This window comes from Brachypodium distachyon, chromosome 5 (assembly GCF_000005505.3).
Source record: "Brachypodium distachyon strain Bd21 chromosome 5, Brachypodium_distachyon_v3.0, whole genome shotgun sequence".
In the NCBI taxonomy this organism is placed as follows: Eukaryota; Viridiplantae; Streptophyta; class Magnoliopsida; order Poales; family Poaceae; genus Brachypodium; species Brachypodium distachyon.
Genome location: NC_016135.3, coordinates 1,871,754 through 1,887,756, shown reverse-complemented (window position 1 = coordinate 1,887,756; position 16,003 = coordinate 1,871,754). Strand labels below are relative to the sequence as shown.

The 16,003-nt window shown below is 43.0% G+C and overlaps 2 protein-coding genes, 1 long non-coding RNA gene and 1 pseudogene across 4 annotated transcripts; 1 reads left to right on the top strand and 3 right to left on the bottom strand.

The window, feature by feature from the left end:
* Positions 1 to 416: 416 nt before the first annotated feature.
* On the bottom strand, positions 417 to 3,668 carry LOC100828352 (WEB family protein At2g17940). The gene is made up of 2 exons (XM_003580924.4): positions 3,165 to 3,668; positions 417 to 1,443 (listed from the first exon to the last, which is right to left on the bottom strand). The coding sequence occupies exons 1-2, from the start codon at positions 3,315 to 3,317 to the stop codon at positions 703 to 705; spliced, it is 894 nt and encodes a 297-aa protein (XP_003580972.1). The 5' UTR covers positions 3,318 to 3,668; the 3' UTR covers positions 417 to 702.
* Positions 3,669 to 5,550: 1,882 nt separating this feature from the next.
* LOC100835291 (hexokinase-4, chloroplastic) lies at positions 5,551 to 8,597 on the top strand. Of its 2 annotated transcripts, XM_003580483.4 has the most exons (9): positions 5,571 to 5,935; positions 6,144 to 6,294; positions 6,459 to 6,641; positions 6,942 to 7,016; positions 7,171 to 7,326; positions 7,490 to 7,585; positions 7,671 to 7,801; positions 7,880 to 7,961; positions 8,050 to 8,597. In XM_003580483.4, exons 1-9 carry the CDS (start codon positions 5,658 to 5,660, stop codon positions 8,380 to 8,382), a joined length of 1,485 nt encoding a protein of 494 aa, XP_003580531.1. In that variant the 5' UTR covers positions 5,571 to 5,657; the 3' UTR covers positions 8,383 to 8,597. The 2 variants fall into 2 exon arrangements, with proteins under 2 accessions (XP_014751399.1, XP_003580531.1); XM_014895913.2 differs by lacking the exon at positions 7,880 to 7,961 and having other exon boundaries at positions 5,551 to 5,935; positions 8,050 to 8,232.
* Positions 7,084 to 7,791, bottom strand: LOC112269339. Its single transcript, XR_002961100.1, has 2 exons — positions 7,649 to 7,791; positions 7,084 to 7,574 (listed from the first exon to the last, which is right to left on the bottom strand). It is a non-coding gene; the product is annotated as an uncharacterized LOC112269339 (long non-coding RNA).
* On the bottom strand, positions 8,555 to 14,389 carry LOC100828049 (annotated as a pseudogene).
* Between the last annotated feature and the right edge of the window lie 1,614 nt (positions 14,390 to 16,003).

Genomic DNA, 16,003 nt, shown 5'->3' with positions numbered 1-16,003 from the left:
CGGCCTACCTCTCTTTTGCACCGTTAGGAAGGTTGACTGATATTTCTCGATTTTCCAGTCGATTGGGAATAGCTAGACATGTGATCCAACAAAACAGATTTTATATTGTTTAACTTTGTGAACAAATTTATTTGAAATGTAGTTTCCCTAAATCCTAATTACCGGGGATCAAAGGAGTTGCCAAAGTATTTAAGATAGGCGACGAGCCAAACTCAAATTTCCAAAATTCTTTTGAAATCTTAAATAATACTTCAAAAGTTTAATCTAAAAAAGAAGTGCCCTTACTCAAACTTTTTGTACCCTACACTCAAATGAAATTGTGCCTCGATCCGCACACTTTATTGAAGAAGAACGTGATAGAGATATTAGTATTAGTGAAACCAACAATAACTGAATCGTAGGAATACATTTCTATGTACATTAGCCATACAAATCCCACGTTCTTTTTTCTGTATATTGCTGAACAAAAATATACATGCATGATTGTGCGTGCTGTGATGAATGTTTATTGAGACTACAACCGTACGTAAATACAAGATCTGACGGCCAACGGTTTTATAGTGTAACTAAAACCACGACAAGTATTTAGAAACGGAGGGAGTATAGATTAATATAGTTCCGAATTAATTGACGTGGATTTGTATAGATTCGTATACAAATTCATGTCAGTTAATTCATTCGGAATGGAGCGAGTACAAGGGTTCAAAACGATGGGCGCGGCTTGGCCGCCGACGAGCCGCCATCCTGGTGCCCGCCGGATCCAGAGCTGCCGCTGGTCTTCTTCTTCCTCATGAAGAGCGCCCCCACGAGCGGGATCAGCGGCTTCTTCTTCTTCTTCCTCCCTTCCTCCTCCGCCACCACGGCCGCCGCCGCCAGCTTCTTCACCGCCTCCGGCCCCGCCGACACCTGCCTGCTGAACCGCACCTCGCGGTACTGCGGCCTCCCCGCCGGAGTATAGTACTGCTGCTGCTGATGGGGATGATGCAGCTCCAGCACCACGTCCGGCAATGGCGGCGAGGCCGCCGGCGGGTCCGCGAAGGTCACGTACCTCTTCTTCTGGAACTCGGCGGCGGCGCTCGGCGGCTGCTGCTGCTGCTTGTCTTCGATCTCCATGAACTTGAGGTCCTCGACCTGGAGGTCGATGACGGCCTTGGGTTCCTCCTCGTGGCGCGCTGCGGCGGCCTTGAGCTTCTTGAGCTCGCTCATGGCGCTGCTGAGCTCATCCTGGAGCGACTGGATGCAGCCGGCCATCTTGTGCTTCTCCTCGCGCTCCTTCTCCAGCTCCTGCTTCGCCGCGTCCAGCTCCCTTGTCGTCTTCGCCACCGGCGCCGGCATCAGCATCGGCATCGGCACCGGCACTGGCCGTGCGGCGGCCAGGATGCTGGCCGTGGGGGCGACGGCTTGGTACTTGACACATGGTTTTGGTGCAGCGGCCTCTCGATTCTAAGATGGAAACATGGATGGATCAGATGTCATTGTTCATTTTGGTAGTACGAAAATTGATCTGTTTCAGTAAGAGCAGAGTATATTAAGTATGCACAGTAATCCAGAAATCAAACCACTGGTTGGCTGCAAATATATGGTGCTATCTCATTTTGGGATTTTTTACCTCTTTTTTTAAAATGCATAACGATATGAGATGTTTCAAAATAGCTCAGGAATATGTATTACAAAGTTTAAGATTTCAACAGAATTTCAATAATTCCTGTGGGCCTGGAAACGTGAGCTTTTCGGTCAAACTTTTTGGTTTGTACTTAAAATTTAAGCTCAACCAAAATAGCTTATGTAAATTTGCTTTATCCTAAAATCCAGTATGGCGTGTTTCATTTTTCGATGAGAACGGAGTAATTACCTTGCGTAAGCTTGTGTCAGACAAATTTATGTTCTGCTACAATTTTAATAAAGATTTGCTAAAATTTAGGTGGAATTTTAGACATTGAAATCCAAAATAGTTTCCGAAATTTCGGTCATTCCAGTGGGTACTGCCAAATTTTGACCACAACAAAAATGTTAAACATTGATTTATATACATACACATGTACAGAGACTCTTTACCGGTGATCATTACGGCACCTCATTACAGTACTAATGTCATTATCAAATGGATGTTGTAGGAAGCTTTGGAGTTCACTTTCTGTAGCTGCCTTAATTCAGGTGGAAGGAACATATCTTAAAGTCTTTGGAACCAAACACTTTTCCATCAAGCATTCAAGCTATACTTTAGTTACTGTAATCAAAAGTAGCTGAAATAAATGTTGTAAAGTGCATATACCACCAAGCAGCTACATGAGGGTCTCCTAGAGGATACACGAGCGAGGCACACCGTGCGTGTTTGCAAGAAGAAACATGCATGCATATGCAGATTCTTGGCAAAAAAGAAGCTGCTTTTCTGACACATATTTTTCTTGTTTTGGAAGAAAGGAATACCTAGCTAGCTGGCTGGCTAGTAGTATGTAGCACGCTTTTTATCTTTGCACCAAGATCAACCATACTTTTTCCTTGTGGCATATGGCTCACCAAATTCTACGTATAATAGGACAAACATGCATGCAAACGGACTCTTCTGTGGAACCATATTTCAAACTTGTACTGCAAGAGTACTCATAATTGTATTTTACTCCAATTTATAAAATTGCATTCTCATAAATGATTGCCTAGCTTTGTTTATACTAATGTAGAACTAAAGTATTCAGAGGCGCGGAGGAAGCAAATAAGCAAAATGAATCTCTGCCAGATAGAATTTGAGGCAATGATTAATATGCTGAAACATAATGAAATGAACAGAAGACACTGAAGTCGCAAGGCCGAAGGTCCGAACAACATTTTGCAGTTTTTGAGGTGACAAAAAGAAAATCGATTGAAGCAACTAAAAATTAGTACTCCCTCTGTCCAACAAAGAATATCTCAAGTTTGACTAAATTTGAATGCATCTATACACTAACTCATGTCTAGATACATCCAAAATTTAACAAACTTGAGACATTTTTTGTTGGACGGAGGGAGTATAAGTATATGTCGAACTATTTTGGGTTTGAGTTTTGGACACAGAAGAATTCTATGCATTAATTGTGCACTGACCAAATCCCTCATGCATATTTCTGGGAAACAAATGCATAAAACCCTGAAATCATGCATGTATGTACCTACAAACGCATGGTTTGTACCTGGGTCTGGGTGATGCGTCGGCCGGCGTGGAGCTCTCCGACGAGCACCTTCTCGCCGAAGAGGACGACGGCCTCCTTCACCGACCGGAACGGCGCCCTCGTATCGATCTCCGCCCGACCCACCGTCACCACGCCGCCCCCGCCGCCATCCATTGACGATCTCTTTTCTCTCTGCTCAAACCTCTCGAAGGTCTTTTCTCTGCAACTTATAATTTGATGATGATGATGATCAGCTCAGGGAAGCATTCATGCTCATATATGTAGCTAGCTGGAAAGCCAAATAGAAGGTCTGATCCTATATAGATACTAGCTAAGACAAGACAAAACGGCAAAAGAAGCTAGCTAGAATGGATGGATGGATGTCGCGGTCGGATCAGTAGGGAGAATAGTAAGTGGGGATGTAGTTAGAAACTTGGAGATCGACAAGAGGTTACAACGTTGTTGTATACTCCAACACACAGGAGGAAGCTAGAGAATGAGAGATGGATGGATGATGATAATGTGGTGGTGGAGTGGATGTGGGTTCTTTGCTTCGCGTCCACTTCACTGTAATATTCCGCCGGCCCAATGCGACCATGCTTCGTTGCGCTTAATTTGGTGAACGGTCCAGATCGATCACATCCATTTTGCCGATCGATGTACTCGATATTATCTTTAATTTGTTTTCCTAGTCTCCTTTTGGCATGCAATTCGTGGTTAATTAATTATAGTACATACGTAAACATCTACTACATCTACACGACCCGTTTATACATAACAAATTAATTAAACATATATACTTTATCTGTTTTTTTTGTGTGTGTAAGAGCTAAAGCAAGATCCAAGTTTTGACCAACAACGGAACGTACGGGCCAATAAAAATGTGGGTTAACGTGGCTGTAAAGTGATACGTATTATCATTAATTTTGAGATGACTTTATATCATATGAATTCATGAGTGTGGTATCACTTTTGTGTCACATATATAACTAATCTCATTTTGGTGATCATTGTCAGTCTAATTAACTAACTCCATTCTTATCATATATCTTTGAGAATGTATATATATTTATAAACGAAGATTCTAGGATTATTAAATTAACCTCGTGAAATTTCTGATATGTAGGCGGCGTACTTTGGACGTGATCGAGATGGACGGGCCGGTCAGCGACTTTATCGCCTTGGTCGGTCGTTGTATACAGCTAGCTAGCTATATATAGGTTCGCAGAGGATCGATGTGGCCACACATAGCTGCAGCCTCCAGATATATTACCACTACTATGGAGTAGCTTACAAGATCCTGAACAAGATCGATATATACAGTACACAGCTAGCTTGGAAATTTGGAATTACAAGTGAGTGGCTCTGAAAGAAACAAGAACTGTCTGGTCTTGAGATTCCAAGCTTCTAAGCAAGAATAGTCCTTTCTTTTTCGCCAACTTTTGAATCGATCTGTTGTATATTTGTCGGAGAGAAAGAAAAAATCGCTGCTGGATGGTTTGGCTCCCAATGTCATCGCACCTACCATTTTTGCCGTCACTAGGAGGGAGAATCGTTCTATGCACGATGATATTACCGAGGGGGCTTTGGTCCGCGCTTTAAGAGGCAAGATCTCCAATGCGCTTCAAGGTGTGGTCCTGAACCCCGACTCCCCCGATTCCATCACTTGGTGTTGGACCTCGCATGGTTCCTATACCTCCAGCTCGGCGTACAAGGCTCAATTCCTCGGCTCCATCCTCTGGAAAGCCAAGGCCGAAAACAAGTGCAAATTCTTCGCCTAGCTTGTGCAGAACAAGATTCTCACCGTCGACAATCTTGTTGTCAGGGGCTGGCCGCACACTCCTAGATGTTTCCTTTGCGCTGATCCTCATGAGATCGGGACACACCTTTTCCTTCGATGCCCCTTTGTCCGTCAGGTGTGGGAAAAAGTCCTTGACCACTACAACTTCAACATCCTTCAGCAAGTCAAGCCTTCTGACTACAAGGACACCTGTGCCTGGTGGATTCAAGCCTCCGAGACGATTGACAAAGAAAGAAGACAATATTTCAATGGGGTGGTCATTTACATCATGTGGAACATTTGGAAGGAGCGCAACCGCTGTATCTTCCAGACCGTGGCAGCTCTTGCTTTTGTTGTCGCGTCGCTTGCCTGTGACGCAATTGATACCACCCATATAGGCTTGCTTCCCATTGCCTGACTGTGGCATGAGGTTTCTTGTGGTTATTGAAATAAGAACATGGAGGAAGAGGATAATTTGATATTTGTCTAAAATGAATGAGTGATGCCAAAACGAAAAACCAAAATACGCCAGGTGTGCTCTATATCGAAGATGTCAAAAATCGATATTCTCTTGTTCGATGACAAAATAAACAAAGAATCTTTTGGGGTGCGCCGAGGAACAAAAATTTTCACCTTCAAAAAAGAACCGAGAGCATTTCCTGCCACCTTCCTCGATCCCATCACCCTTTCCATCCATCGATCGCTCCACTCCTCAGCTCGCAGCCAGCCTCGACATGTCCGCCGCCGTCGGCTCGCCGTTCCGCGCCGCTCCCCTCGCGCAGCACCGCCGCCGGCGTGGGTACGCCGTTGTCCGGCGGTGCTCCGCGGTGGAGGCGGGATGCGGCGCGGCCCCGCCCATCCTGAAGGAGCTGCGGCTGCAGTGCGCGACGCCGCTTCCTCTGCTGCGGCGCGTGGCGGACGCCATGGCCGCCGACATGCGCGCCGGGCTCGCCGCGGACGGCGCCGGCGAGCTCAAGATGATCCCCAGCTACGTCTACTCGCTCCCCACAGGGTAAAGCCATTACCACTTTAAAGTTCAAATCAATCCAGCTTGTTGGTGATTGTGAGTACTCAAATATAATACCAGAGCTCTGTTTTTGGCTCTTCAAATTGGAACTGCGATCTCTAAATTTGACTGCTGAAAGCCAGATTATTCCATGCTTTTAGCATATAGTGGTAGCTCTGAAATTAACTTTTGCATCGGAACTGTTATGCTGAAGGAATGAAACTGGGCTGTTCTATGCTCTGGATCTTGGAGGCACAAACTTCCGGGTGCTGAGGGTTCAGCTTGGAGGGAAAGATAAGCGTGTCGTCGGCACCGAGTTCGAGCAAGTCTCCATCCCAAAAGAAATCATGCATGGTACAACAGAGGTGATCTGTTTTTCAAGCTAATATTGTCTTGGAGTAGTTGTTTTTCTAGACATAAATATGCTGTAGTTTGGTTAGTACTTTCAGCATATAGCTGCAGGGACAAGCATATCATCTGTTTCCTGAAGAAACAAAGCATTTTCTGATGCTACAATTGTCCCAAACAGGAGTTGTTTGATTTTATTGCGGACCGCCTGTCGGCATTTGTTGCCAAGGAGGGTGGAGATTTCCATCTTGCGGAAGGTAGGAATAGGGAGATTGGTTTCACATTCTCCTTCCCGGTGAAGCAGACTTCTATTGATTCCGGCATTCTGATCAAGTGGACAAAAGGTTTTGCTGTCTCCGGGACTGTAAGTTATACTATTCTCTGAATACATTTTGCCTTTTGTTGTACTCCATCCGTCCCCTATTAAGTGACTCGAGTTTATCTAAATATGGATGTATCTAAATACTAAAATACGTCTAGATACATGTAATAGAAAGTCACTTAATATGAGACAGAGGGAGTATCATTTATTCCTATCTTACCTAACACCAGGAATTGGAAGACCGAAATCCTTTCTCAAACTGGGAATGATTGTTTTTTGCAACTTAGTTTATTTTTCGAGTTGAATCTGTGACAACAGCAATCAATATGTTTTCTTTGACAGGCTGGGAAAGATGTAGTCGCTTGTTTAAATGCTGCAATGGAGAGACAGGGGCTTGACATGCGTGTATCGGCTTTGGTAAGCAAGTAATAAACCTCATACTTTGCTGGCATAGCAAATGAGATATTCATAGCGAGTTTTGAAATGCATTTGAAGTGACATTCTTTCCACTTAATCAGTAGTGCATGATACTGTGTTAAACTTTTAAAACAGAGTGAACCATACTTAACAGGTAAATGATACCGTTGGAACCTTAGCTGGAGCACATTATTGGGATGACGATGTGATGGTTGCTGTCATTTTGGGCACCGGCACAAATGCTTGCTACATTGAGCGAACCGAGGTCATCCCAAAGCTGCAACACCTTGGACTTGGAGCAGGAAACACGGTATCCTCTATGCTGTAACAAGTCAACTTCTTTTATTTGCTCACAAAATAAAAGTCAAGGTCTTTTATTTAGTTCTTAAGTGAAGTTGGATGCATGCCATTTCTATGCTCTTTCAAATAAAACAAAAGGGGTAATGGAGTTGACTGAAGTCTCTGCAATGCAGATTATCAACACTGAGTGGGGAGCCTTCTCAGACAATCTTCCTCTGACTGAATTTGACAGAGCCATGGATATTGAAAGCATAAATCCTGGTGAACAGGTAAAAACAACATAATTAGTACTGCTTGTATATAGGTATTTCCTTTGTTTATGATGATTTTACCTTGTGCTTGCAATATCCGCAGATATTTGAGAAGACAATTTCCGGGATGTACCTGGGTGAAATTGTTCGGAGGGTGCTAGTCAAGATGGCTCAAGTTTCTGATCTGTTTGGTCATTCTTTCCCTAACAAACTTGCTGAGCCATTTGTCCTAAGGCAAGCACTAAATGCACTTTCCAGCTTCTTATCACACTTAAGTGCCATTTTAAGCTGAACTACAAATCAAAATTATAGGACTCCGCATTTGTGTGCTATGCAACAAGATAACTCAGAAGATCTTGGACAAGTCAAATCGATCATGCACGACATCGTTGATGTCAGTTTCTGCTCTTCTTTCAGTCATATGGATATCTAGCTGTAGCTATTAACTGAACATGCAAATTTCCCCATAACCATGTCGGCAGGTCAATCTCTCTTCTCTTGCGGCACGAAGGGTGATCATAGAAGTTTCCGACTGTATCATCAAGAGAGGCGGTCGGTTGGCTGGCGCTGGCATTGCAGGGATTCTTCAAAAGATGGAGGACAATACCAAGGGGCTGATCAGGAGAAGGAAAGTTGTTGCAATGGATGGTGGACTCTATGAGAATTACCCTCAGTACAGGGTGTATATGCTCGAGGCCATGGCCGAGCTACTTGGTCCCCGGGACTCTGAGGATGTCGTCGTCGAGCACACCAAAGATGGCTCAGGGATTGGCGCGGCACTTTTGGCTGCTGTTAACTCGAAGTATGCAGCATAGCTCTTGCCTTGACAGCCAAGACTCGGTAGGAACATGTAGCAAAGTTTGCCGCTAGAATCCATTGACGGCTTCTGGAAATGTATTTATGCTCAGAAAAAGATTGCATCAACAGAACTGAGCACTAGATCACTGGATACCGGAAATGTATTTATGCTCAGAAAAAGATTGCATCAACAGAACTGAGCACTTGATCACTGGAGATTACAAGAGATTTAGCGAATTGCCATATCATTAGACACACAACAACAGTAACGAGATATATTACGACAAACGACATATGTCCTCAACGACTTCCAACAGCACTTTCCGCAATCTCAGATTGTCTATATGCACCCAGAAATTGAGAACGTGTCTTATGCTCAGTCTGTTGGCAGAGAAATAAACTAGTGCTTCTGAAAAATGCCTGCAGTGCAAAATGCAGCCTTAGTCGATGGAGCGCTGGTTTTAGTTGAGCTTTGCATTGTAAAACTAGATGATACACCTCCCTAAAAAAAACTAGATGACACCCCATGTGTTGCCACGGGAACTAGTATCACACATACATTTTGGTGCACAGGGGCATAAGCAGCATGCATATAGAACGATAATATGACACAAATTTGGAAATGATAGGCTATAATTCAAACATAATTACAGGGTGAAAAGAATACCAATATACTCCCTCCCTTCCATAATTCTTGTCTCAAATCCCAAAAATAGATATATTTCTAAAAAGTGTCTAGATACATGTAATATTTCGACAAGAATTATGAAACGGAGGGAGTACTATATAATTCCAACATAACTACAGGGTGCTCATGGAAAGAAAGTTGTGTGCAATTGAAGCTGAAGCATTGATAAAACTTGCCAAATGTATAGAGAAATTTTTATTCAGAAGAAATCGTGCGACGACAATTAGAAAAACATGCATACTAAATCGACGATAAGTAAACCTAAAATAGAAGATATCAGACTTTCCACGTTATTTGATATAGGTTTCAGAACCTAACGAATACCTTACAATTTTGGCTTCGCGAAAGCTCGGAGTTATATACTGAAACTCAATCAGTGTTAAAGATAGAGTAATAACGAAAAAACTTTGCACCCGCTAACCTGCATGTGACTAGAGGGCAATCTTGACCCTGAGCATTGATCAAGAAAACAAATGGAAAAATCAAAGGAAGGGATGAATAGGAATTGGCAGAAAGGATACACACTGGAGCTGAGCATGAGAAAGAAGCCATTTTTACCTGCGATGACAGATCCTGTAATTAACAACAAAGAACAAGGTGGATGCCTCTCAGGAACAAATACATGGTGTGGTTTGGTCAAAGAAGAAAAACAAAGTATACTGTTTCTTCCTTTGAACTAAAACAAGGAATGTAATGAATTGAAGGCTAAATGTAAGAGATCTCTAAATATAACAGCATGAAGAGCTTGAAATTAACGGCACTGGTGAATCAATAAAAAAATCTAGGGTGGACTACAACTTAGAATAAACAATCTTAAATGAAACGAATAGACAATGCCAAATGGAAAGAAGAGGGCCTGTACCTCTGCATGCGATCAGACTAAAAGAGCCGGAAATGGAAGTTGTGCTGATGTCCCATTGATAACACTCCTAGTAATCAACTTATGGTTTATATCCTTAACCATTTAGGATTCTGGTGATAAATGTGGACTATCGTATTCATCAAATGGAATTTATTTCCACTGAACTTAACCAAACATATCGAGGAAACCGTTCCCTCAATAAGCAGTCAGAAAGACTATTTTGAGCAATTGAGGAAACATTTCCCTGCACAAAGCTTAGCAATCCTAAATGAGATACCTACCGCACATCTAGTGGAACATTTAGGTAGAAGATGAGGCAACCACAATCAATACGCATCCTCACACACTATAGCCATATGCTGATCTTGAGATGCAATTGCAGCTCTGTACTCAAATGCTCAAACATGGGAATCAGCTTGGCTTTTGTTTAAGAGATTTTGACCAAGAAACTATTCAAAACAACAACTAGCAACTAAAATGCATTTGACAAACAAGTTACAAAATACAATGAATGTTTATTCAAAGGATAAAACGGCATTAATTTGTATGCCATAGGCATAAAATGGCATCATTATCCTTACGATTTCCTCCAAGGCATGCTGACATCAGCCCATAAGGTATTTGTTGTAGCATGCATTGATCGCCTTCTCTAGCGTAGCGCGGTATTCAACAGTAGAGACTCACGCATCCATCTCGTTACGCAGGTGCTGAATCGTGTGTTCGACATTCCATGGAGTGAGGATATCCAGTGCAAGGTCCAGAATTTTCTGTTACAAAACATGATCATGGACTGCTATTGAACAAAGCACACAAACGGTCACATCCACGTCTGAGTCAGCCATGATGGCCAAGCTGAGCTGTCATACACAATCAAGAACAGTTATTATGTTGTCGATTTGCGGAAGTGGTGTGTGTGCGAAGCAGGTGCAGTAGGTTTTTGCCATGGCGCATGCAAAGCCAAGCACAAACGAGGACAATAACAATAGGGCATCAACACATCCACACACTACGTCAGTGTGCGGCTACGTTAGCAATTAGATGAAGCCCACGACACATCTGACATCATTGACATGCTCGAGCAAGCGAGGGAGGCATGCTCATAAATTATTTAGTGCACTTTGCTGTGCCTGGACTGTCAACGATCTAAGATGTACTGTGTAACGTAAATGTACCCCAAAGTCTAGGTCCACCCAACTGTGCTGTACAGCTTCAAGGCATTGCAATAAGCAAGGGGATCCATCATGCTAACATCAATGATGGATACTCTTATTGCCTTCAAGGTGTTGCGGGCTGCACGGTTGATTATAATGTTGTTGTGAGACTGGCATAAATGAAGGGGTGGCTGGCAATAAGTCGACGGAACTGCGTGGCACTTGAGAGGACTCACCCTTGGTGAGGAGCCCTATAATGTGGTTCATAGCATAGATCCTAGTAACTCTGTCACAAAGCTCAAAGGTGGATGTGATCACCGAGAACTCACTACATGGTGACTTAAGCTCCATGTGCACGTCAAAGATCTCTACAAGGCCTTATGCTAACCTTGATATTTGTATAAGATAGTAGATACTAAACTTTATTGGTTGTAGCTATGATACAATTTAGGCTCGGGGATGTATTGTGGTAGATGCTAGGAGGCTTGTTTTATGAGTGATTACAAATGACAGATGGATTGTTTTATATAGCGTGCTACCACATCATATATATAGGAAACAAGTAACTCGGAGTAATAGCAATGTTACAAGTGGTCAATCTTAACTCAATAGAAATCTATCCGAGTTAATTGACTTCCAGTTTATGTGACAGTTCTTTCATCCATAGGTTACAATCAACACCCTTGATGTTTGCAAACAGCAAGAATAATAGGAGTCAGTGGTCCTAAAAGATGTATGGTTCTACCGGTAACACGCATACACAGACCTACGTGAAAGGAGAAAATAAGGAAGGTAACACGTTAGATGAGTGTCATAACACAACATCATTAATCAAATAATTGTTAAATAAATAAAGATTAAGTCCACAATCATCGCTAACCAAAAACAACAAAAGAGAAGCATGGAGAGACTTTGATTCTATATGAGCTGGCAACTATGTTAAGGTTATTCATTAGTTTGCAGAATAACATGTCTGCTGAAGGTGATTAAATATGACAGAAAATAAAATGAAAAAAATGTAGAAGAATACATACCACTGTAACAAGATTTGCATGATTTGGTTGCTCACGTGCCATAACCCATAAGGAAAGAAACCGAGTAAACAGCTTTACCATCATGTGGTTTCATCACAGATATATGCACTGCCCTGAGTTCATCCAAGATTTTTTTACCTGCCAAAAATAGATGGTACACATTATAAACTGCAACATGTGTTTCTGTTGATCACACGGAGCCAAATGTAGAGGCACAGTACAGATAGTCTCAGCACAGGTTAACACATACAGCAGCCACAGCTTAGATGAGAAAGTAATGAACACTCTGGATGAGGGAAACTCCAGCTGGCCGAATGAACAAAGGAAATTAAGTACAGGAACCAAATATGGCCAAATAAAATTCCCTAAAGAGCCACAGCAGAAGGAAAAAGCTCCAAATAAATCAGTTGCCACTATGGTGGCATTATGATACATAGGTCCAGTTAACCTGTTTTAACTTCAACATACTAACTGTACAACGCTTGCGGTGGATAATGTTACCCCATTTTCCTGCATAAGTTTATATGCGCAGTTGCGCACAAAACAAAGTCAATGCAGCTAGAGAGGATGTGTACAATATCAGATAAAAAGACACTCAGTACCTTAAGACAAGAAAGTAACTTTTACAAACGTCTCTGCGATATATTTAAGTTCCCTCAGAATCCACGGAACAAGATCAACGTCAAAGCTACAAGTTAGGGATGGCAGGCCTGCTTTGTTCTGGGGAGATGACTGTGCGCATGGTGTCTTGGCCCCTCGCTTTCCTAGATGTTACTCTTTTGCCAAGTCGGAGAGCCTCTCTGTCAAAGATGTGAAGGATCCGGAGAACCTGTTGGCTCTTTCCAATCTCCCTTTCTCGGCTGAAGCTTTTCAGAGTTTCAAGAAATATGTGATAATATCTACTCTTTAGATCTGGTTGACTCAGAGAGCGATTCTTTGTCCTGCAGTAATGATGAGAATTCTTTTTCATCCAAGAGGTTCTATGGCTTTTCTTTCAAGGATCTTCCTCCGGACAGAGTTCTTGGCTGGATTTGGAAGAGTAAATGTGTTCCAAAACTCAAGGTTTTCTTCTGGCTTTTGCTTAATGATCGGGTCAACACTTTTGATATGATGGATAGGAGGCACTGTAAAGATTAAACGTCTTGCCTTGCCGTCTCTGCGCCGCTGGATTGCTCGAATACTGCTGCCATCTTTTCTTCAGTTGCTCCTTCAGAGTTCGCTGCTGGGACAAGATTGGCATTCACTGGGTGCCTTCAGATGATCGCAAGGACAGGATCATTTCTGTCAGGAATTATTTCCGAGGGCCTGGTTTCATGGCAATTTTTAGTTGTGCTGCACGCCATATTTGGAAGCAGCACAATGAGTTAGTCTTCGATTGGGAACCTCCTGTTAATCGCTAGCTTGCCGGCTTCAGGCATGAATTGCTGTATCACCTTCCTAGGTTTAAGGTGGCTATTAGGCCTGCCATTGCTGACTGGCTGGAGTCGATTGATGCTGTAACTTAACTCTTCCTGTTTGGTTGGTCCTCCTCTGTTCGTTGTGTTCTGTGTCCTCTTGTGTCCCTGGGGTTCTTTTCCCCTTATTTTTATATTATATATATTTTTTTCGTTTACTAAAATCACTACCGGAGCCTGTCCTACAGTTTTCTCTCTCAAAAAAAAAGTATGAGAAAGCTACAATTTAAATTCCAAGAAAACAGATCAAGATGACAGCGCAAACACCGCGGTCAATCAGCAGAGCCCCCACATATTTCTATACCTAGCTCCAACATTAATCCTAAGCAATCCGCAGAACCAATGTTGCTTCCAGCCATCCTGACCCTCGGCCCTCGCATTGGGATCCTTGTTCTCCATCAACAAGGACATGACAATGGTTATGTTGGTTATAATAGTAAGAAACAGGAGTGCTATTGTACTAACTAATTTTCTGGTGATAATGCCACAGATATTAGTCCCCATTTTGAAAGAACCACCAGAAACGTGATGGCAACAGATGCTATAAGGCGGTTATATTCTGTCGCTGATGCAGCCTGGATCATTTTGTGCGGAGTAAAATACAGGAGTTCCTTCAGAGTTTCCAAAGAAGCTGAGGCCCCTGATTGGTTAGACAGGTTTGATCGTTACCATCTCCCTCCGATACTGAACACTTGCTGATCCATTATTACTAGTCTTATTGCTGAGAGTTTCATCATCAGACCTTCGCAATGGCGGTTCAGACTTGCTGGATTCCAGGAACTGCACTGTTTGTCTTCAATATCTGGAGAAGGTCATCTTTGCTAGTATGGGCTTTATGGTTGAGTATTTTCGACAGGACCCGTTAGTTGGCTGAATTTCAGGGAGCAGGTACTGGGTTCTGACTTCTCCAAATGGCTCAACTTCTCAGTACCAATGCCACCTTTGGATAGCTGTGATGAAGCAGTAGAACTAAGCGGTGAAGCTGCAAAACAGCATAATGCTTAAGAAGCCATAATATATGCAATAGCATTTTAGTAGATCTGAAGGAACCAGGAAAACATCATCGATTAAGCTAAGAATACGATATGTAAGGAGAATTTATGTACTGCAATGGTCTATAAGCGAATAGTCGTATGCCCATAGTGGGGATTAAAAGACACGGACAAAGGACAAGGAGAACTCTGAAACAAAAAAGCAATCTAATGGGTAGAAGGCGGCAGCGTGCTTGAAAGGTGATATCAATATGAAATGGGAAAACCAAAGGAGTAGCACATAAAAATATCAACACATGGTGACAGGCTGCGCGATAACTGATTATATGGTTAAGTTGCAACACAGAGATCAGACAAAGCTGAATATCCATAGGTCTCCATGTCTCTTAAGGGGAAATTTTCTAACAAGACCAACAAAGAGATGCTAGAAGGGACCTATTTATTAGTTACACCTCAATGAGCCGATACAATGAGCGATATGGTGGATTTTTTCAAACCAATTCAGCAAAACACCCATCAGTACTTGATAATCTGGGTAGAAGATTCTCATGAATGGTATCAGTCATATGCCAGCGCACTTGTGCCCGATTAAACGAAGTATGCATCCAACAAAACCTAGATTAGAAATTTTCATGAACCGTGACCCGGAAACCTCATGTTAGGCAGAACGAAACTGGTAATTCTCGTGGTTTCAACCAGATACTCAAAAACTAACACTAAACGACGAGACATGAACAGCAGTAAATCCTCGAAAACAAGATCGGCATGCTAGTAGCAATCGGCTTTTGACGCCAAGTCCCCTGACAGAGAAATGAGTTCCCAAACAACACGGCTACGATCTAATCCAATCTGACGTGAAGGCAGCAGGTAGCCGAAAATGATACGTTTTGAACGGGCTGTGGTTAAATTAACTAGTTACCGGGGATCGTCGGAGGGGAGGCCGCGGGCATGGCCGGTGGTGAACTCGAGGCGATCGGATCCCCTCTCCACCCGCCGCCGCCGTCGGGTGCTCGCTCTCCATGGCCTCTGGATCTCCTAGCCTCTTCTTGTTGCCTCCTCGCAGGCAGATGTGTTGGTGGGCGTGGGAGAAAGGTCCGCCTTGAGGCCGTCCGGAGCTCGGATGACGGCGGTGCGGCGGGAGGAGATTGGAGCGTGGCTCCGATCCGGAGGGAGAGAGGAACGGAAAGGAGGCGAACGCGTGCAGGCCCGCTTCAGCTGTACCGGATCCGTTGCTTCTTCCGAAATGGTCCGGGCCAGTAAACGGAAACATCTAATTTGCTTCCGAAGAAGGAAACAAAGGTGGGGGCCGCTTGTTCTAAAAAAAGAAGCTTGGTTAGCCGCTATTCTAAAAAAAAATTGGGCTAGTCGCAAACCAACCTGAAATGGAATGTGATGGTTTTAATTTTACTCGGTATAGAAATGAAATGGAATAAAGTGGTTGTACTTTTTCTTATATT